Raw genomic sequence first — 23,896 nt, forward strand, 5'->3', positions numbered from 1 at the left:
CCCACCGGACATACTGGCCTTTCTGCCGGACTACCCTTTGAAGGAGCGCATCTTGAGGGAGGCACGTCACAAGCAACCCCTCCGCTTCCAAGACCACAATGTGGAACTCTTTCAGGACTTGGCTGCGACCACCTTACAAAAGCGGAGGGCGTTTAGGGTTGCCACAACCTTCCTGCGTAAGGAGGGGGTCCCGTATTCCTGGGGACACCCTTTTCGCCTGGTCTTTAAGTGGAATGGCGCCCTCCACCAGCTGCGTTCCCTACGAGACACGTGTGAAGTGCTGGGCATCCCCCATGAGGACCCGCCCCAGGACGACATGGCGGACCGACAGTCCTCCAGAGCCACGTCGGGCCCCCCTGGGACGTCGAGGGACAGATGGCAGACAGTGCGTCGAGACAGGCAGCGGAAGAAACCTCTCAAGCCCGACCCGGACACGGTGGCCCTGGAACAGGCCGCAGCAATCCACGAAGTATCGAAAGACACCGGCGCAGCCTCTTGAGTTGATTCTGGTGAAGGTCGTCATCAGCTAAGTTTTGGCTCCTGGTTGGGGGGGTCGGGGGCCATGAGCCGCCACTGCCACACACCCACTCATTGACTCATCTACCACAGGCCTAGACTGTCTCATGATTGGCCTGGGACTATGTTCACCAGTTGGGGGGGGGGGGAGGGGTTGGGGGGAATGTTGGGGGGGGAGTTGGGGCTTGGGAGGGTGGAAGGGGGGGAGCTCGGTGTGTTCACTATGGTTTAGCATTTGGTACCTGGGGTTGGGCTGGCTGGGGGTTTGTGTCGCGGCAGACGGGACGCACGCACACGCATGGCTGCTGACAGCATAAATATCCTCTCTCTTAATGTTAAGGGACTCAATAACCCCATCAAAAGGAGGGCAGTCATCTCCTTCCTTGAGCGTTCTGGGGCCGAAATATGTCTGTTGCAGGAAACGCATCTGTTGGCGAAAGATTGGCACCGCATGAAGGCAAGGGCCTTCCCCCACCAATTCTACTCCGCGACCAACGAGAAGAAAGCGGGCGTAGCAATACTAGTGGCCAGACACTTCAAAGGGCGGGTTGGGGGCAAGGTGGCGGAAATCAGGGGCAGGCTCCTAGCACACACAATACACATAGGTACTTCTTCCTTCACGTTAGGCTCCATTTATGCACCCAACACCAAACAAGAGGTCTTCTTGAAAGGTGCGCTGTGTGAAGCGCTTTCGGGTGATATGAGGCTGGTGCTGGTGGGAGGGGACTTGAACCTGGTCATGGATAACGAGAAGGATAGGTCTGGGAAGAGATTTGGGGACGCCGGAGCGCTGTCGGCGACCGGGAAGCAGTGGTTAGGGGACAGGGGGATGACTGACATTTGGCGGGACATACATCTTACTGCCCCGGGATACACCTTTTATTCTCATGTGCACCACACATATGCTAGAATAGACCACTTCCTGGGTTCAGCGGACGTAATCCCCTTGGTTCAGGACATTGACATTACACCAGCGGCACTTTCGGACAACAACGCGGTGATCCTTCAACTGACTGTCCCGCATACTCCTCCTCATAGGGGCAGGTGGCGACTCAGGGAAAGTATACTTTCCCGCGAGGGAGTGGTGCAGCAACTGTCCCAAAGCATTACCACCTACTTGGCTCATAATGACACGGGAGAGGTAACCCAGGCGACATTGTGAGGGGCGCTTAAGGCGGTCATTAGGGGCGAAATCATGGCAATCGCCGCGGCAGAAAATAGAGAGCGGAAAGATCGGAGACGAGACCTGGAGACGCAAGTGCTAGAACTAGAGCGGGTTCACAGCCGGACGGGAGCCCCCCGGATTTGGCGCAAGCTGAAAGCGGTCAGGGCACAACTGGCGAGTTTGGACCTAGACAGGGCAGAATACGCGGCGCTCCGCCTCCGCCACACGTACTACGTAGGGGGAGACAAGACAGGCCGCTTGCTGGCTAGCAAACTTAAGGCCAAAACCGTCCGCTCCCAGATCCCAGTGATACGCGGAGACGATGGCGGTGAGGTCCGGGAGGATGACAGCATAGCGGAGGCATTTCGAACCTTTTATGAGCAGCTGTATGCCGCCGATCGGACCGTGGGGGAGGAGGCGGGGAGGACCTACCTGGAGATTATGGAGGTCACTGCTCTTAACGACGTGAACTCCGCAGCGTTAGACGCCCCTTTCCGCCTGGAGGAAGTCATAGCGGCCATCGCCCGTCTCAAACCCTTGAAAGCTCCGGGCCCGGACGGCTTCTCCGCAGGCTTTTACAAAACCTTTTGCCCCCTCCTGGCACCGGTCCTCACAAAGCTGTTCAACTCGTTCGAGGGCCAGGGCTCAATCCCGAGGGAGATGTTAGAGGCAGAAGTCATAGTCCTTCCGAAACCGGGTAAGGACCCCTCGCGCTGCGCTGCGTACAGGCCGATTTCGCTTCTTAACGTGGACCTTAAGCTCTTCACGGGCATTCTGGCCTCCCGACTGGGTCCATGTCTTCCAGGCGTTATCGACCCTGACCAAGCGGGCTTCGTCCCCTCCCGGCAGTGCGCAGATAATACAAAGCGCATTATGCATGTCATAGATAAAGCCCACGCCAACGCCTCGGACGCAGCACTGCTCTCGGTAGACGCCGAGAAGGCGTTCGACAGGGTAGACTGGAGGTTCCTGGAACAGACGCTGGTTAAGTTCGGCGTGGGTCCACGCTTCCGCTCATGGGTGGCGGGATGCTACACATCCCCGAAGGCGACCATCAAAGTCAACGGGGTTAGCTCTAAGCCGTTCGACATCCAGAGAGGCACGCGACAGGGTTGCCCCCTCTCGCCGCTCCTATTCGCCCTTTATATCGAGCCGTTTGCCCAGCGTGTCCGCGACAATAATGCCATAGCCGGGGTCAAGTTCGGGGGAGTGGAGCAAACCATAAGCCTCTACGCGGACGACATTCTGGTGGCGGTAGATAACCCGAGGGTCTCTTTGCCGGCCTTCCTGTCGGAAATGACCGCGTTCGGAGCAGTGTCGGGCTTCAAAATGAACGTCCAGAAGTCCGTCGTCCTGCCACTGGGTAGCAATACCCGACCAGCTAACAGGGCATCGCTGCATATAGGGGGGCTTGAGGTCAGCACCACCGTGCAGTACCTGGGGATAGACTTGACACCGGCGACAGTCCAAACGGTCGACCTTAATTACACCAAGCTGCTATCGCGCGTTCAGGGAGACATTGCGAGGTGGAAGCAACAGCCGCTTTCGTGGCTGGGTCGGGTGGCGGCCATAAAAATGTCCCTGCTGCCCAAGATCCTCTACGTATTCCAGACCATCCCCGTCACTCCCCCACTGTGGATGCTGAAGAAGCTGCAGGACGCCCTGCAGCACTATGTTTGGGCGAATAAAAGGTCCAGGCTGCGGCGCGACCTGGCCACGAGGACGACGGCGGAGGGGGGCTTGGGGGTCCCGGACCTGAGGCGTTACTTCCAAGCGGCTCAGCTTAGATTCCTTCTGGAGTGGTCCCGACCGACTTCGGAGAAGCATTGGTTGTTCCAGGACAGGGCCATGGCGGGCCTGCCCCTCTGGAAGGTTCCCTTCCTGGCGCGGCCGGACAGACCACCGTACCTCAAGAGATCCCCCATCACCAGGACTCTTTTGCAAGTGTGGGATGCAACCGCGGTTCCGAGAGGCCTGACGACCTTTCCCTCCCCCATGACGCCTCTGCTAGACAATCCGGCGTTCCCCCCGGGCAGATCCCCAAGCTCATTCCCTCAATGGCGACAATCCGAATGCCGCTCTGCAGGCCACCTATTCGACACGGAGGGCTTTATGACCTGGGACGCAGTGATGGCACACTACACACTGGATAAGCCACTCCGCTACCAGTACTTTCAGCTCAGGCACTGGCTGATGCACACCGACGTGGCGCCTTTGGCTGGCCGCCCCCTCACCCCCTATGAGAGATGGATCGTAACCAAAACGTCAGACACAAGGTCCATCACTGACTTATATCTGATGCTGTCCCCACCCCCCTCTACGGAGAAATCTGCTGGGCAGAGGCGCTGGGAGAGGGAACTGGGACGCACTCTTTCTGCAAAAGAATGGCGGGAAGTATACTACCGAGCTCCCCACACGGCCAGGAATACCGCCAGCAGGGAGGCGGCGGTCAAGATCGCCTATTACTGGCACTTGACCCCTGAGCGCCTACACCAGGGAAACCCGAGCAGAGACCCTAAATGTTGGAGAGGTTGCGGGCACACGGGGACCATGCTACACATTCTGTGGGAATGCACCGCGGTACAGGACTATTGGGAGGCAGTACTTAAGGACATAGACACTCACTTTGACACCGACATTCCACGATTCCCGGCTTATGCTGTCCTTGGCCTGCCGAACAGCCTGGCGTTCCCACTCAAGTCCATGCGGGGTAAACAGATGGGATTGGCAATGGGGGCGGCAACTCAGCATATTCTGTCGCTATGGGGGTCCACTAGGCAGCCCACACACACACGGGGTGGTTACACAGGTTATGGTACATCATGGGGATGGAGAGGATACAGGCCTCGCTCACTCAGTCATCCAAAACTTTCAGAGAAACTTGGCAGCCACTCACCTCTCTACTTTCCCAAGAATTTACGGAGCTTACATGTCCGAGATATCTCAGAGTCCTGAAACTGGCGGAAGGGTTTAGGGAGGATACGGCTCGAGTGGAGCACAAAGTCTAACCTGTACCCCGAACATCCACCTTTAAGCGCTACAAGGAACACACCGGGCGGGAGGGGGGAGGTTGGGGGGGTAGGGGGTTGTTGGGGGGGTGGGGCACTGTTGGGGTAGGTTGGGGGGGTGGGCCTTTTGGGTGGTTGGTGGAAAAGAGTTCTGGTGGTCACCGGGGGGCGTGTCCCCCACTAAGCGAACATACTCGGGCGCCCGGACTCGCCTCACTTCCTGGACGCACAGTGGGGTACTCAGCAGTGTGGGGGACGGGTGCCACTGCGTAGCCTTTTGTTTCTTCATATGTTGTATGTAAGATATCGCTTTGTGGAACTCAATAAAAATATATTTGATCAAAAAAAAAAATCCATAACCCTGGTTATATTAATCCGATAGGGTTTGTTTTAGGGTCTAAATTTATAAAACAATCTGCTTTATTTGTATAAATTGGTGTCAGATTTCATTGGAGGCGTGATAATTCTTTATCGTCTATGTTGGTACTCTGACAAGTTTAACACATATTCCTCTAGTAAAGCTTGATTGCTCTGTTCCACACTAACATGACTGAGCTATGGATTTATTAGTGTGAATCCAAAAGTACCTATTTGGAATAATGAGTGTACTACATAGCGAAGCATAACCGACCTCACAGCATAATAACCCACTTTCCTTTCCTACAGTGTCTAAAAAAGCTGTGGTAAAAGAAGCCTAAATAGCAATCCATTCTGAGAGGCGTGCCATTGGAATTAAGACTGTATCAAATCCTGTACTTCTCACAGCGTGTCCCCTGAGCTGTACTTGGGTTCCTCTCCAAGTTCTCTTTTATTGCATTCAAAATATATCACACCACAACCAACATATATACCTTACAGAAGCCGAAACTGTTGGCTTTGCCACGGTTTGATTGTTGCATCAGGTAAATGAACAACAACATTGTTGTGAATAATTATAAATGCACTTTTGATTCAGATGCCACTAATCACACGCTTACATATGTTTATTTTAATAGTCATGTTCAATTTTGTTACCTTTATGCGATAAGACACTATTATACCGGCAACATTAGTAAGATATATGCGTTCCACATAACCATTTGCACGTATTATTGAGAACCATAAACTACAGGATAGCATGCTAGTGCTATATAGCGAAGGGCACTTAACCCCGTGCGTGCTTCTGTAAGCCAACGGCCGACGCGCGTACTACCTTCGTAGTGCTGCGCACGTCTGTTGGCCGACGCGGGCTCGCCCACATTATGGAACGCTCTGCATCGCGGCGGAATTGCCACCGCAGTTAAGGCATTAATAGCAGCGTGAAGAGTGTGACTCACACTACAGTTTATTTAAATTGTTGTCTAGATGTACTCTGTGTGTTGGCAAATTTGTCTCCATTTGTGTTTTGTTTTTCAGAGTAACAACGCTTTCAGCAATTCTGAAGGTGGTCCGGTAACCATAAGTTGTGCAGTCATTCACACGCCACAGGTTAGGGTGCACCTTAGAAAGTGCATACCGCCGTGGCACGAGGTCCTGAAGAAACCCTCGCTACTGGCATTTTAGAGGCTGAAACATGTAGACCATTCTACCTACCAGGCTCTCCACACCACTGGAGTCAAGCTATCCAGGCTGAATGAAGGCTGATAGCATCCAAGCATCCAAGGACCGGCATAAACCGGTCCTTGGATGCTTGATTCCGGTCTGGGAAAGATATGGCTTGATAGTTCGGACTGGACTGTTCCCATGAGGCACAGGGTCAGAGCTGATTTGCATATAGCCAGTGTCTAACCCAGGGTGGTGTGGAGTGCAAAAAAACGATGGATTTAGGCCCAGATCCTTGTACTGGGGTGAATGTATGACATTGTTCTACATTCTGTCCATCAACTGTGTTTTTTGCAATTTTCACCCCGAGTGGGCTGGGTATGCTCAGACATGAGTCCCAGGCTCTCCACACCACTGGAGTCAAGCTATCCAGGCTGAATGAAGGCTGATAGCCAGAAACCGGTCCTTGGATGCTTGATTCCGGTCTGGGAAAGACATGGCTTGGTAGTTCGAACTGGACTGTTCCCATGAGGCACAGGGTCGGAGCTGATTTGCATATAGCCAGTGTCTAACCCAGGGTGGTGTGGAGTGCAAAAAAACGATGGATTTAGGCCCAGATCCTTGTACTGGGGTGAATGTATGACATTGTTCTACATTCTGTCCATCAACTGTGTTTTTTGCAATTTTCACCCCGAGTGGGCTGGGTATGCTCAGACGTGAGTCCCAGGCTCTCCACACCACTGGAGTCAAGCTATCCAGGCTGAATGAAGGCTGATAGCCAGAAACCGGTCCTTGGATGCTTGATTCCGGTCTGGGAAAGACATGGCTTGGTAGTTCCGACTGGACTGTTCCCATGAGGCACAGGGTCAGAGCTGATTTGCATATAGCCAGTGTCTAACCCAGGGTGGTGTGGAGTGCAAAAAAACGATGGATTTAGGCCCAGATCCTTGTACTGGGGTGAATGTATGACATTGTTCTACATTCTGTCCATCAACTGTGTTTTTTGCAATTTTCACCCCGAGTGGGCTGGGTATGCTCAGACGTGAGTCCCAGGCTCTCCACACCAATGGAGTCAAGCTATCCAGGCTGAATGAAGGCTGATAGCCAGAAACCGGTCCTTGGATGCTTGATTCCGGTCTGGGAAAGACATGGCTTGGTAGTTCGGACTGGACTGTTCCCATGAGGCACAGGGTCAGAGCTGATTTGCATATAGCCAGTGTCTAACCCATGGTGGTGTGGAGTGCAAAAAAGCGATGGATTTAGGCCCAGATCCTTGTACTGGGGTGAATGTATAACATTGTTCTACATTCTGTCCATCAACTGTGTTTTTTGCAATTTTCACCCCGAGTGGGCTGGGTATGCTCAGACGTGAGTCCCAGGCTCTCCACACCACTGGAGTCAAGCTATCCAGGCTGAATGAAGGCTGATAGCCAGAAACCGGTCCTTGGATGCTTGATTCCGGTCTGGGAAAGACATGGCTTGGTAGTTCGGACTGGACTGTTCCCATGAGGCACAGGGTCAGAGCTGATTTGCATATAGCCAGTGTCTAAACCAGGGTGGTGTGGAGTGCAAAAAAACAATGGATTTAGGCCCAGATCCTTGTACTGGGATGAATGTATGACATTGTTCTACATTCTGTCCATCAACTGTGTTTTTTGCAATTTTCACCCCGAGTGGGCTGGGTATGCTCAGACGTGAGTCCCAGGCTATCCACACCACTGGAGTCAAGCTATCCAGGCTGAATGAAGGCTGATAGCCAGAAACCGGTCCTTGGATGCTTGATTCCGGTCTGGGAAAGACATGGCTTGGTAGTTCGGACTGGACTGTTCCCATGAGGCACAGGGTCAGAGCTGATTTGCATATAGCCAGTGTCTAACCCAGGGTGGTGTGGAGTGCAAAAAAACGATGGATTTAGGCCCAGATCCTTGTACTGGGGTGAATGTATGACATTGTTCTACATTCTGTCCATCAACTGTGTTTTTTGCAATTTTCACCCCGAGTGGGCTGGGTATGCTCAGACCTGAGTCCCAGGCTCTTCACACCACTGGAGTCAAGCTATCCAGGCTGAATGAAGGCTGATAGCCATAAACCGGTCCTTGGATGCTTGATTCCGGTCTGGGAAAGACATGGCTTGGTAGTTCAGACTGGACTGTTCCCATGAGGCACAGGGTCAGAGCTGATTTGCATTTAGCCAGTGTCTAACCCAGGGTGGTGTGGAGTGCAAAATAACGATGGATTTAGGCCCAGATCCTTGTAATGGGGTGAATGTATGACATTGTTCTACATTCTGTCCATCAACTGTGTTTTTTGCAATTTTCACCCCGAGTGGGCTGGGTATGCTCAGACGTGAGTCCCAGGCTCTCCACACCACTGGAGTCAAGCTATCCAGGCTGAATGAAGGCTGATAGCCAGAAACCGGTCCTTGGATGCTTGATTCCGGTCTGGGAAAGACATGGCTTGGTAGTTCGGACTGGACTGTTCCCATGAGGCACAGGGTCAGAGCTGATTTGCATATAGCCAGTGTCTAACCCAGGGTGGTGTGGAGTGAAAAAAAACGATGGATTTAGGCCCAGATCCTTGTACTGGGGTGAATGTATGACATTGTTCTACATTCTGTCCATCAACTGTGTTTTTTGCAATTTTCACCCCGAGTGGGCTGGGTATGCTCAGATGTGAGTCCCAGGCTCTCCACACCACTGGAGTCAAGCTATCCAGGCTGAATGAAGGCTGATAGCCAGAAACCGGTCCTTGGATGCTTGATTCCGGTCTGGGAAAGACATGGCTTGGTAGTTCGGACTGGACTGTTCCCATGAGGCACAGGGTCAGAGCTGATTTGCATATAGCCAGTGTCTAACCCAGGGTGGTGTGGAGTGCAAAAAAACGATGGGGAAGATTTATGATAACTGGCGCATCCCTAGGGATGCGCCAGTTATTTTGCGCCGCTGCTCCGCCACCCATGGTGCGCCGCATTTACAATGCGGCGCACCATGGGGCAAAAACGGCACAGATGCGTGACGCATCTGTGCCGTAAAGGTGGCGCATTGCTGGAGTTGCGTCGCAAGCGCGACACAGCTCCAGCAAGGCTCGGGGGTACCCTATCTGACCAATGCTGCGTCAAGACCTACGCCTGCTTCAAGCAGGCGCAGGGTTTTGACGCAGCATTGGCCTGAAAGTGACTGAGTGAAATCTTATAGATTTCACTCAGCCACTTTTGCGAGACGCACCTGCCCCGGAACGCCCACCCTGCGTCGGAACGCCCACAAGTGGCGCAGGGCTTTACAACGTGACGCATCTGCCTAGATGCGTCACGTTGTAAATGGGTCGTAGGGATGCGCCACGTTTACACCGCAGTTGCGTGACGCAAACGTGGCGCATTACCAACATAAATCTGCCCCGATGGATTTAGGCCCAGATCCTTGTACTGGGGTGAATGTATGACATTGTTCTACATTCTGTCCATCAACTGTGTTTTTTGCAATTTTCAGCCCGAGTGGGCTAGGTATGCTCAGACGTGAGTCCCAGGCTCTCCACACCACTGGAGTCAAGCTATCCAGGCTGAATGAAGGCTGATAGCCAGAAACCGGTCCTTGGATGCTTGATTCCGGTCTGGGAAAGACATGGCTTGGTAGTTCGGACTGGACTGTTCCCATGAGGCCCAGGGTCAGAGCTGATTTGCATATAGCCAGTGTCTAACCCAGGGTGGTGTGGAGTGCAAAAATAAGATGGATTTAGGCTCAGATCCTTGTACTGGGGTGAATGTATGACATTGTTCTACATTCTGTCCATCAACTGTGTTTTTTGCATTCTACCTACCATGTAGTGATGTGACTTGCCAATCTAATTAACACCTTTCCTACTACAACTATGTAACTCCTCTTTCATAGAAGGAAATAGCCCTCCAGTAACCTGGGAGGAAGCAACAATTATAATCCTTTTAAAACCAAATAAAAATCCGCGAGATTGTGAATCTTACCGCCCAATCTTGCTGTTGAACTGCAACCATAAAATCTATACGCAGGTCTTAACACAACGATTAGATCAAATTTTAGGGTCACTTATACATCCGGACCAAAAAGGATTCATGTTGGGGAGACAATTAAGCGAGTTGACTCAGGACCTTATTGGCGCTATAGATATCTCAGAAACATATAATTCTCCCTTGGCGATAATGACATTCGATGCCGCCAAGGCGTTTGATCGAGTTAACTGGAACTTTTTATTTAAAGTAATACAGCGCTTTGATTTGGGGGAAAATTGCTTAGCAGCAATTAAAAACATCTATAAAAACCCCTCTGCTAAAATCCTGGTTAATGGGAACTTGTCCAGAGCAATACAAATTAAAAGAGGGACCAGACAGGGTTGCCCTCTTTCCCCGTTACTCTTTAATATATACATCGAGCCCTTGGCTTTTAATTTAAGAGCATCGCGGAACATCATCCCATTTAGGTATAACGGATGGAAAAACAAAAAATTAGGGTTGTATGCTGATGAGCTTATTGTATATACGGGGAATATAGAAAGATCTTACTCAGAAATATGGTTGGAGATAGAGAAATTTGGAAAGGTCTCAGGATATCTGTTAAACCAACAAAAAACAGAGTTAATGAAATGGAATACAGAGTTTGTAAGTGCCTACGAAAAGAGGGAGATAAGATACCTGGGAATTCAGATAACTCACAACATAGACAAAATTATGCAAGTCAACTTTGACAAAGTAACAAAAGAAGTAAGTCTACTTTTGAATTCCTGGGGGGCTTTATCTCTAACTTTTCTGGGGAAATTCAACTTGTTGAAAATGACGATTCTTCCTAAATACACCTTCTTATTTAACTCTATCCCCCTTGAATTCCCCAAAAAATGGTTTAAGAAGGAACAGGGCCTTTTCACAAAGTTTATATGGGGAAATAAGAGTCCTAGGATTTCTCAGAAAAAACTTAGAAAGAAAAAAGAATATGGTGGGATCGCTAGCCCGGATCTTTATTTGTATATGTGTGCATTTCAATTAAAAAATTTCCGACAATTAATGCTGGAACATAGTGCATTTTCTCCCCTATTTAAAGCACTCACATGGGCACTATCTCCAAAAGCCGATGGTTTCCTTTTAAAATTTGGTAACCCTAAATTTTTTTTAAAAGTTACATTGAAGATTCTTCTGACATCTGTAAAACTTTGGTCGCAAGTAAGTTGCCTCCTAAAAATTCCATACTATAACGAAATAACCCCGATTTGGAATTCTCCGGGGATACCAACATGCCTGACAGATGCCTTGGCGTTACCTTTGAGTAATGGTGGAATTTTCTATTGGGGCCAACTGTTAATCGAAGGACAACTATCTTGGCAGCACTTATCAGCTTTAACTGGAAACTTAATTTCAAAGTTTAAATATTATCAATTGACAAGTTGGACAAAGGCAGCTGGAAAAGACCTGATAGGCAATTCGTCCATACCACTAAAGATTAGATCTAAAAGCAATAAGGAAAAAGAGGTGGCAGAATGGTACTGGCTACTGGTACAAAATGGAGAAGAGGAGCAGGCCTCATTTATGGAAATTTGGAAGATGGACCTGCCAGATGAAGATCTTGAATCTATGGGGCAAGTATCAATGTCACTTCTTTGGCCATGTATAATTTCTGCACCATTAAAAAAGAATCACTTTTTACAGCTCATAAAGCATATTGGACCCCGTCCCAAATGCGGAGAAGATAATGCCAACGAAGTCCATATGTTTTGGAGCTGTCTGGTAATAAGCGAATTCTGGGCTAAAGTAGGTAAGACCATATCGGATGTTTTGGGGATGGAAATAAAGTTAACCTCTAAATCAGTAATTTTTGGGATACCTCCTAGTGGGGGGGGGGGGTGATTTAATACTGACAAAGAAGCATAAAGCTCTTTTTTTCACCCTGATTCTTTTAGCTCGCAGGGAATTATGTATTAAATGGATAGTAGCATGCCCTCCTACAGAGAATGAATGGATTTACTCCATTCAGAGGATAGCACATCTGGACCAAGCAAGCAACTTTGCAAAAAAGACCATATTTTGGGAAATCTGGGAAAAATGGGCTGAGACAGGAGCTCGACATATATAATGAGATACGGGGTTTTAAATATTCTAGTTTATGGTTCATGGTTTATGTCCCTCTAATTGTTAAGTGGATTTTTGTTTTTCTGGGTCCTATGATTAAAATAATATGCTGCAGACATGGTCCAGGGGACTCGTCTGAAAAGGTCCACTCTCTAGTAAGTGAGAATATAAGGGCCGCTTTCCTTTTCAAGTCTGAGGTTCTGAAACCCTATAGAAGTGTCTGAAGGTGCGGCTCTGGTGATACATAGTATCCTTTCTCCTCTAGCGGGGTGAAACCGGACCGGTAATTTAAAAGTTCATCCTTCGGACATTCGAAGGGGTCAGGAAAGAATCATCTTTCTTGTTCTTAATGGAAGCATATTATCTTCAGATGAGGACTTAACATTTGCACGTTAATATTGAGAACCATAAACCACAGGATAGCATGCTAGTACTATATAGCGAAGGGCACTTAACCCGCTATATAGTCCGCTCCCTGGCTAAACATAGACAAGAAATTGCTGATCTAATACTAGACAGGAATATTGATATATTGTTCCTGGCAGAGACCTGGATGGATAAAACATCGGATCCAGATCTTGTGATAGCCGTTCCAAAAGGATTCAAAGCCTACAGACAGGACAGAATAGGCAAAAGAGGAGGTGGAATAGCTATAATAGCCCGGGACACTTTTAAAACGTGCATCACGACAATACCTACTATGACATGTGAGGCGTTTCAATTCGATATTTACCTGTCTCCTACTTATAACTTTAGAGGCATTCTATTATATAGACGACCCGAGACTCGGTTGGGATTTCTCACAGAAATTGCCACCATTTTAGAATCCCTTGCTACCGAGAAGTCAATAACATTGTTAGGAGACTATAACTTCCATCTAGACTGTTCTGGAGATAAAGATACCATGGCCCTTCAGTCAGAAATGGAGGTTTGTGGCCTATCACAGTTGGTGATGGGACCTACCCATAATGCAGGGCATACTTTAGATGGTATATTTACCAATTTACAAAATCTATTAATAACTGACGTCCTCCCTATGACTTGGACAGACCATCACTTGATACTAGGTACTATAAAAATTAGTGAGGCACCCTTTCCTAAACCTCCCCCCTTGAGACAGGAATCTTTCAAGGTATGGAAAGACATTAACATTCCTAATCTCAGAGTATCACTTGATAATTCTAAACCCATTTTGTCTACTGAGCCAGAGACAGCTACAAAGCAATACCAAGATTGGCTGGTCCATGCTACCAATAAACTAGTTCCAGTTAAGCAAATGTCCAAGAATAGAAATGTTCCCTCAGCACCCTGGTATACAGAGGAACTCAGAACACATAAACAGCTTTGTAGAAATAGAGAAAGGCATTGGAGGATAAATTATGATGAGGAAAGCAAAGATAAGTATAAGAAGCTTGTAACTCAGTATAAACTTCTGATCATGGAAGCCAAAAAAAAATATTACACGGAGCAAATAGAGAGTTCCAATAACTTTAATAAAAGGCTCTATGACATAACTAAACAACTTGCAGGAGGAACTCCTGACTTGAATCCCCCAGTTTCACAAAGTTTTTGTAACTCAATAGCTTCCTACTTTTTCACTAAAGTAAATGACATCTTCTCATCTTTTACCTCCTCTGATAAACAAAACAATGATGATATAATCAAGCCACATACTGACAAAACTTTCTCGCAGTTTGTGGAAATCTCAGAAAATCAAACCCAGGATATCATCAAATCCATTAAGTCCGGCTCAGCACTGGACCCTTGCCCCTTGAAAACCCTACGCCCATTAATGGATACCTTGATCCCAGTTATAACCCAAATCTGCAACTTAATGTTCCGTACTGGAATCTTCCCCACTTCACTAAAAAAACCTTACTGAAGCCACTTGTAAAAAAATCAGGCCTAGATAAAACGGAGTTAAAAAACTACAGGCCCATAGCTAACCTTCCATTTTTAGCCAAAGTGGCAGAAAAAGCCATGAACATTCAACTTGCGGAATTTATCGAGCAAAACCATCTGCTCGATGAAACTCAATTTGGATTCCGCAAGTTTCATGGAACAGAAAGGGCGCTTATTAAAGCGGCGGACGATATCCGACTAATCCGAGATCAAGGGGGCTCAGCAATACTGGTGCTTCTAGACCTATCGGCCGCTTTCGACACGGTCGACCACAAGATTTTGGTCGACCGTGTCGAGGGGATGGGCGTGCGGGGCCTAGCCAAGAATCTGCTGGCATCGTTTCTGGCGGAAAGATCTCAGGCAGTCGCCTTGGGACAATTTGAGTCAACAGAGTTGTCCTTGCCATGTGGGGTACCTCAAGGTTCATCCCTTAGTCCGACACTATTTAATATCTACGTGTCGGACCTCGCTAAAACCATCAAAGCGCATGGGATGAACCTTACCTCATATGCGGACGACACCCAGTTGATTCTGACCGTCAGAAATGATGGGGAAACAGTAGCGGAGAGTTTTAAGGCAGGAATGTTGGCTATCGGACGGTGGATGTCAGCAAGCCGCTTAAAATTGAACTCCGAAAAAACCGAGGTGGTAACTTTCGGTCACCTTAGCCCCAGTTGGTCCTCAGCATGGTGGCCTCCGTCCTTTGGAGCTTTGCCTAAACCAACCCCGAAGGTGATAAACCTAGGTGTCATCTTCGATGATAACTTGAACTTTATGGCTCATGCCAACCAGACGACCTCTGTGGCATTTTACAAACTACGCCTGGTAAAAAAGATCCTGCCATTCCTCCCCAAATCTGTAGGCAGGACATTAGTAAGTGCCCTTGTCCTGTCTGCACTAGACTATTGCAATGGCTTGTTTGCCAATGCCCAAATCAGGGTCATCAAGAAAATGCAGTCAGTACAGAACGCTGCGGCCAGACTTCTCTCGGGTGTCCCCAGATTTAAACCAATAACTGATACCTTGAGAGATCTTCACTGGCTCCCAGTAAGGAACAGAATCAAGTTCAAGACCTTGTGTATCGTGTATAAATCCCTGCACCATCAAGCCCCACAATTTCTGAAAGATCACCTCACGCCATATCATCCTCCTCGGCCACTCCGTTCTGCTAAGATGAACGATCTGGTAGTACCACAGACTAAATTAGTTAGTTGGGGAGATAGACGTTTTCTGGTGGCTGCTCCGAAACTATGGAACACACTCCCCCAACCCATCAGATCTAGCCCAAATCTCCTGTCATTCAGAAAGCAGCTGAAAACATGGTTGTTTAATCTTTAAGAGCTGGAAGCTAAATTAGGAGAGTTAACAAGAGTACAGCGCCGAGACGCCTGCGGGCAATTGTTCGCGCTTTATTAAATGTCAAAAATAAATAAATAAATAAATAAATAAATAAACCCCTTGCGTGCTTCTGTAAGCCAACGGCCGTCGCGCGTACTACCTTCGTAGTGCTGCGCACATCTGTTGGCCGACGCGGGCTCGCCCACATTATGGAACGCTCCGCATCGCGGCGGAATTGCCACCGCAGTTAAGGCATTAATAGCAGCATGAAGAGTGTGACTCACACTACAGTTTATTTAAATTGTTGTCTAGATGTACTCTGTGTGTTGGCAAATTTGTCTCCATTTGTGTTTTGTTTTTCAGAGTAACAACGCTTTCAGCAATTCTGAAGGTGGTCCGGTAACCGTAAGTTGTGCAGTCATTCACACGCCACAGGTTAGGATGCACCTTAGAAAGTGCATACCGCCGTGGAACGAGGTCCTGAAGAAACCCTAGCTACTGGCATTTTAGAGGCTGAAACATGTAGACCATTCTACCTACCATGTAGTGATGTGACTGGCCAATCTACCCGGTCTAGCATCCACCTCACTTTTTAAACTTGTCTTACCACTCCACTAATTAAAGTCTTTAGGATTGGTAAAGACTATTTTAGCTTATCACATTTTCACAACTGTCACTAAAGTGGTTACCCAGGCGTTGAAGCACACCAGAGAGGCAATATGCCTCTCTGGTGGGAACCCAATGATGAAGCATGTCACCAACTAGGTTGGTGAGTGAGGGTTCTTGTTTACAAATAAGAGTGACCTTTTCTGCATTTTGTCATTAACTCAGGCCCCACTCTTTAGTTGTTTTTGTAATAATTATAATGGAAAATGTTTCAATCTGAAAATAGTAAACAGTGAATTCATTATTATGGTCTGTGGAAGAAAAAGTCACCTCTGGAGGGTCTCAGACACTCCCATTCTCACTTCCCCCCCATTTTCCTCTGCAATATCTCACTGTTAGACACCTTTTTCTCCCCACACTTTTCTGAATTACTCCATCTGCAAATCTCATGTCTTAAAGCACCATCTTCACTTTCTCATGCTTTCTCTACTTCCTTTTATCGCCACTCCCATCCATTCCCACAAGCATAAAACTCACCCACTCATCTACAAGCATTGCACTTTCATTTGTTGGCACTGTCTATATTTTGACAGCTGTGGAACTCGCTGACACACTTACCAACAATTACAACTGACAGATATGAAACTACTGCTCCGTGCTTGCTCTGCAGAGAGGTCAAGGACTGGTTGTGAATGTGGCCTTCACAACTGTATGCCCCGCTGATAAGCACTATGAGAAACTTGCTTCATTTAAAGCAACAGTGTATCTGATCAGTGTGGGAGATGCTGTGCAAGTCTCCAGTCTAGGCAGTTCACTATTAAGTAATGACCTCGTGCTGATAGCGAGACAAAGAAATCTCACTCACTCATAGCATACAACGTTAATTCACAGTTTTAGCTTGAGGTTTGGCATATCCAGGCAACTGCAAGACTGATATCATGTGTCACTAATAAAGTCAATACTGCGATTTTGGCACGGTCAACTGTCGATCCTACATAGTCTTAGGACTTTTGGCTGCATTGTGGTTAGAATACCGCTTTAGCTCGAGGAAAAGTGGTAGGATAAACACAATAACTACAATGTTTAAATCCCGCCCACAGTGCCACTACTGATGATGCTTTCATCCAAGGAGAGCCTTAAATGCCATCCAGCCACACCTGAGGGACCTCAAGTCCGCCTCCCTTAAAGGTTACAGTTGTATGCTAGCAGTGGAGGCAAGGGATTTATAACGGTTGTCAGATAGGTTAAGGGCTAGGTCGTTAAGTGGCAGCTGGGGTGAAGCACGGTAATAGGGACGGTCGCAGCTAAATGAAGGGACGGTGCCATGAGCGTACCGAATATACCAATGACACCTGACAGATGTCCTCAGCAGGGTATGAACTATCCGACCCACCCTCCACCTTGCACTCACGTTATCAATTACAACGGGCTGGTTGGCGATCACATCATACGACTCCATGGTGCTTCCTCAGGCAGTAGGAGCTGGCTGGGCGCAGCCGCGCATGCGCACACTGTCCAGGAAGCGTGGATTGTGACAATCTGCGCATGCTCGAAGAAACTGCTTCAACTGGAGCTTCACAGTCTGACAGCGGGAGAGTTCAACGTGGATGCGCAGTGACGTCGCATCTATCCTGCTGGTTCGAGGGTGCACTGTTGAGCTGCGGGGACCCTTAGGGGCGCAACTCGACGCAAACATTCCGGGGCGTGGGGCTAGCACCTTGAACTGTGGAGGAGAAGCCATATTCAGAGCAAGAGTAAAAATATCTTGAAACAGCTAATTTTACTGTTGTGGTATGTTGAATCATAACGGAGCAGGAGAGGGTTCAATTATGTGGCAGGATTGACTAAATAATGCGGCTACAAATGGTAAATTATGCGGCGTAATGCCGCAAATTTTGAGAAAGTATTATTTAAATATTTTGTAATTTTTGCTCGTTAACACTGTCTGAGCACAGGTTGCACCCCATTAGTACTATTTAAACACCCAAATGTAGCATAAGTTGACCAGTAAACCTTTGCCAAGGGCCTTCCACCGCACCGCACCGCAACACGTGTCACTGCGATTTTTAATACCTTTTTTACTGTTTGAGCTAGAAACATTTTTGTTGTGTTAAAATCGGCAAATTACTCAGAAGATGATGGATTATGTCGCAAATGCGGCAGATCCTTAGTTATGTGAATAATGCTGCAGCTACACAATTGCATAAGTGTAGTGGCCCTGACTATAAACAAAAATTACCTCTTTATCCCTTATCCTTGCCCCGATCATCACTTTTGAGTTGTGTTCCCACCTCAGGAGAGGAAACAAAATCAGGAAATGCTATGCCTAATCACACCCTCCCTCAGATGAGTGCTATAAAAGACTAGCATCCCTCAACACTTCCTTTTTTTTTTCCTCTCCATGATGTGGACAAGGGGTTGCTGAGATGGTAACTAGGCTGGCACTTCCAACGTGCAGGAAGGATTTTCCCCTGCAGGGCCTGCTTCCTTCTAGGTGAGCAGGGGAAGAGGCAGGAACGTATTCCCAGCTCAAACAGAAATGCAGAGTATTTTATTGGGAGATAAATACTTACTGGATTTCTCGATATCTGGTTAATACTCTCAGGAATGCGGTAAATGGTTTATGGCCACCCCTGTTTGATACACACGATACTGTTTTGGTGCCTTTCGGACGGGGTGTGTGCTTGGCGCACATGTGCATTACGGTTATGCCCTCAAGCGAGGGTCGTTTTTAGGTCTCGCCTTTTCCATTCCGAAGGAATGGGAAATGGCGAGAATTCAAGTGCTCGAAATCCTCGTGAAACCACCGCTTTTTTCGTGCGGTTTTCAACGAGTTCACGTGGCCACAGGCACGCGCTTTTGGCCCATAAACTTTCATGGCCATCTGTTCCCCAATGTCCCTCCCACCCTTCCTTTGATCTTGCCGAGTTCTTACAGGCTAATGGCCCTCCCCCTCCCCCAGCACAGAGTGCGCATCGCTTGTTTATCTCTTCCTCGCATCGCTGGCCTTCCTCGCATCGCTGGCCTAATTACTTTCACTTTTGCGGCCATTGAAACATATGGGCTTTCATTTATTCTTGTGGTACAAGTTTTTCAGACAACCACCGGAGGGCGCCCAAACACTTCCATTGAAATCCTTGCTTTCGTTACCATAGTTCCTATATTACTGCCAACCCATGGTGGTTGTCTCCTTTCTCTCCTTCCCCTCTTTCTAGACCTGCTACCCCTCACATGCACTGCTCACCGCCCCTTCTCTCTGATTTTCGCCTTACTTCCCTTATATTTGTCACTTGCTGTTTCTCCTCTAGTCCGTGCTTTCCCCTCTATCCTGGCTCACCCACTCATGAACTGCCTGTGAATCCATTCCCTCCCCCCAGCCCACCCTTCCTGGGCCTTTATCTCTGGCCCTCTCTGTCCATCACTGGTTCCTCGCTCTAATTCTGACAGAACATGCCCCGCCTTCTTTGTCACTGGTTCCTCTTTCTCTCATGAGCGCACAGACACACTTTGTCACTCCCTCCACCTTGCTCACTCTCCAATATGCCATAGCTTCTCGTTCTCTCTTATCAAGGTGCAAGAAGGCCGCGCCTGGCTACGATTCAGTTTGCGACACGTACGTGAAGTGCAAGCAGCAACAACAACATGCATGGAGTCCGCACAATATCGTGTGCTTCCCAGTTCCAAGGTCGTCCGCTTGCGGCCGTCTTCTCTGTGCCCCCATTCTTGCCATCTGTACTGTTGAATGTCTGTCAGACCACAGGCATGTTCATGCCCTCTGAGCAAGGGCTGTGTCTGTTGCTTCTCTGCCTGGCGGCTGCCCATACTGTCTGCTAATGTGTTATGCTTTCCGAGCAGGGGTGGCCCTTTTCCGATCGCTTGCACTTTTTCTTATGCGGGCTCTCACAAATCCATGTCTTTTAAAAGCGTTGAAACTATTTGCACATCCTATTTTCGTGCTTTCGTTAAGCCTCCCCTTGCCAGATCTAACGTTATAATACCGTACAAAATGGAGGCCTCCTCATTTTCGTTTTTTCGATTGAGTTGTGCACGTTTAGGTGCAGTAAAGTTCTTTTACTGTTCCACGCTGGGTCAGGTGCTACATCTTACCTCATAACCAGGCTGTTCTCAATTTTAGGTAGCATTAGCTTTTCACATGAAAACAATATGGTGTTAGGTGCCCACATGGTCATCCCAATGCTTTTGTAACATGGTGTGCAAACTAGAATCCTGCAGCAGTAAAGGGCTCGACGTATGTGGCAATATTCACTAAATTATTCGCCATGGAAGGCCATGTTATGCAATTAAGTTATGGGCCAGTGTGTCTGTCACTAATATTTGGTGTTTTTTTTACATTTTAGCACACTTGTACAACAAGCATTGGCATAGCCTATAGGTCTCGCTTTTTGGACCCTATAAGTATTTACTTATGCAGCAGAATATCCTTGGAGCAACAACACCAACTGTTGCATGGCTAAACACTTATAAGGCCCCAAATGCGAGACCTATTGGCTATGCCAATGCTTGTTGTGTTTTAGGACTCTTATTAGCATTTGCACAGAAACTGCTCAAAGTTTCGTTTCGGCATACAGTATTTGAAAACTTAGGGCCTTATTACGATGGTGGTCGGCCAGACTGCCTACCACCATCGTTTCTGGCAGGAGACCATCCGACAATGAGTCGGCCATCCCGCCAAATTTGAATGAGACTATCAGCACGGCGATTGGAAAATACATTTTACTACTCTGACATGTGCTGCAGCCCGAGAAAAGGGCTGCAGCACAAGCTGCAGTTGTAAAAAGCACTTTGTGCACATCCATGCACCAACAGCCAGGCACCAAGGGGTACTGGCATACAGTGCACAGATGTGTGGGTGGGCACTACATGTGCCCCCAGGCCACTTAGCAGTGGCCCACGGGGGACGGGGCCTTGCTTAGGGCCTCCAAAGTCCATTTCCATCTGCCTTTTCATTGCGGTGGGACTGCCATGAAAAGACAATTGGAAAGGGACATCCTAATCCCTATGGTGGTGCCAGCGCAGGCACCGCCTCTATTGTAGGGATAGGATTCCGACCACCACCCTAACTGGATCTTGGATTCTATTGGAGGTGGTTGTCTTTCCCCCTGACCTCTGTGCTCCGGCGGTCAGGCCCATGGCCTGGATGACGTGCGGGTCTGAACTGACGGCCTGTCGGTGGTGATCTGCCCAACATCATAATGAGGGTGTTAGGGTTTCAGGTACAAGGTAGATATACATCCTAGCTCCTAGTTTATAAGAATTGTTAATTTGAAACATGCTGATATTTGTAAGATAATTTGCTATCTTTCTTACTGCAACATGGGGAAATATTCTTCTGAAAAGAGTAATGTCTCAACATCCTCCTCATCATCTCAGAAGGGTCTACATCTCCTTCCCCCATTTCCAAGAGATCTCAAAGAGAGTCTATAGATTAAGGAAATATAAAATAGCCTACTAAACCTATGGGAGGCCACGGATCTAACCCAAACTGAGAAATCATGGGTTTCATTAGGCTGGGCCCTCGCAAAGCGAAACATCACACAAAAATGGGGTATGGGGGAATCACCAACAATTAGAGAATGGGTTGCAGATATGGATAGAGCCATGATTGCAGAGAAGGATGTTTTCAAACACAGAGGATGCCCTAAAAAATTTGATTGTAAGTGGGCTGCCTGAAACATGCACAGGGGTGAAATATGCTTATCCCCTACGGTGGAGGTACGTCACTATGACGCAAGACTGCAGGATCTATTAAATATCGAGGGGGAAATATGTGGATGAAGAATTATTTCTGAAGCAGTACCTTCAGAGCAATCTGTACATTTACTGTACATGTATGTATACAGCTTATGGCCTGTCTTGCTGTGCTTTTTGATTTGTTCAATAAAAAGAGTTTTAAAAAAAAGAAAATCGAAAATATAAAATGGATTATTTTGGAAACCGTAGCCTCTTTAAAGGGAAAGAAGCGGGGGCGTGGCCAAGATGGCGAGCTAGGAGGAAGCAACCCTCGTGAGCTCCTGAAGCCCCGGAGCCCACGCGCCACCCGTTGCCGCTGATCTCCCCCGGATCAGGCGGAATCAGGCGCTAGGAGCACTTGTGGACGCAGCGACACCGTTTGTGGAGTCCCGGAGCCCCCCGGTGAACATAGGGAGCGTGTCCGCGTTCCCCGGCGGCGAGGCCTGCTGCTGCGGAGGGAGCCCGGGCGGTCCGCCCAACGAAGTAGACCAGCGGGACGTGCGGGGGCACTGGCGGGACCGCCGGGGGGGCGGCGCTCCTCGCCTCGGGCTCCCTGAAAAGCGGCGGAGGGACACGCCGCGCCGGGCTCGCGGCCCGCCAACTGAACTGTGGAGCGCCGGACCTGGGGTGCGAAACTACGCGACCCCGGGGATTTGAGGAGCGGTGGGGCCTACCCCGGAATTCGGCCTTCTGCGACCCGCCACAGCGCCTCGCCCTAGGGGAGGGGCTGGCGCGACGGGCTGCTGGGACTTTGCGCTGCCCTGGACTACTCGGACGGCCTGTGGGGGCCTGGGCACCTCTCCCCCCTCCTGGAACACGGCCGGTGGGCCCTCGGAGGCGCGGTGGCGCCCGGACTCAGAGCCTTGCAGGCGGAGGGGCCCTCCCTCCTTCATTGAACCCCGCGCCGGTCCAGAGCTGGGGCCTCCGGGCGCTGACACAGGTAGTGTGGGGTTGTTGGCCTGAGGGGTCAATGACGCAGTTGCGGTGAGGAGCCTACCTGCGTACCACGGACTGGTGACACCTTGGCAGGCGGCGAGGGACCGCCCGGGCCCTTTCGACCAGGCTTCCTCCCCTCGGGCGCTGCGGGACCGACGTGGCGGTGGGGCCTGCCTGTCGTTCTCTCCTGCCACACCCCCCCTCGTGTTTGTTCCGGGGGGTACTTTACGCTCCGGGCGAGCGCTGCCGCCCTCCTGGAAGTGGGGACGTGGAGGTGGGTGCGCGGCTGCTCCCAGCCCACGGCCTGCAGCGACGAGGGGAGCTGACGGACTCCTCGTTGCCCGCCCTTCACGGTTCCTTCAGTGTCGCGATCTGTGCCTGGCGCCACGATGTCGGGCAACCGTGGGGGAAAGAAGGGTGAACGCACCCTTCCTGACATGCTGAGCAGAGCCGCTCCCCGGCAAGATAGAACCCAGCCTGCCCCGAGTCCCCCGTCTGGCTCCCGGGGGGCCGAGGGTGGAGAACCTCCGGTGACTCGTTCATTTCTGGAGTCGTTGTTCGGCACCCTCAGGGAGGACTTCCAGGCGCTGAAACAGGAGGTGGCGGGTGAGGTCCGTGAGGTACGGCGAGAGGTCGATTCCCTGGGAGAAAGAGTGACCGTTGTGGAAGAATCCAGCCAGGCTCGAGAAGACGAATTAACGCATCTGCAGCAGGAGGTCCTGCGACTCAGGGACCAGCAGATTGACCTCCAGGCCCACGCAGAGGACCTTGAGAACAGGTCCAGGCGCAACAACATCAGGGTTCGTGGCGTTCCATCTGGAGAGGAAGGGGAAGACGTGGCGGCGTACCTGGGCGACCTGTTCCGCGCAATTTTGGAAGAGCCTGAGGACTTCCAAGTGAGAATTGACAGAGCGCACAGGGTGGGACCGCGTCGCCGGGCCTCTGCACCGGCCCCTGATATTCTGGCCTTCCTGCCGGACTTCCCCTTGAAGGAGCGAATCCTGCGCGAGGCTAGACGTCGGCAGCCGCTCACTTTCCGAGATCGCCCAGTGGCGCTCTTTCAGGACTTGT

At 49.4% G+C, this 23,896-nt stretch overlaps 1 protein-coding gene across 1 annotated transcript in view; it reads right to left on the reverse strand.

Moving 5' to 3' along the window:
* The window catches only part of ACTR1A (actin related protein 1A), a 262,729-nt gene extending 245,029 nt beyond the window's left edge, over positions 1-17,700 (reverse strand). The window contains exon 1 of the mRNA XM_078643654.1: positions 17,550-17,700. Coding sequence (XP_078499780.1) covers positions 17,550-17,597 — 48 coding nt within the window. The 5' untranslated portion in view covers positions 17,598-17,700. The remainder of the gene's footprint in view (positions 1-17,549) is intronic.
* Positions 17,701-23,896: the final 6,196 nt, after the last annotated feature.

The sequence above is a fragment of the Lissotriton helveticus genome, chromosome 5_1 (assembly GCF_964261635.1).
Source record: "Lissotriton helveticus chromosome 5_1, aLisHel1.1, whole genome shotgun sequence".
In the NCBI taxonomy this organism is placed as follows: domain Eukaryota; kingdom Metazoa; phylum Chordata; class Amphibia; order Caudata; family Salamandridae; genus Lissotriton; species Lissotriton helveticus.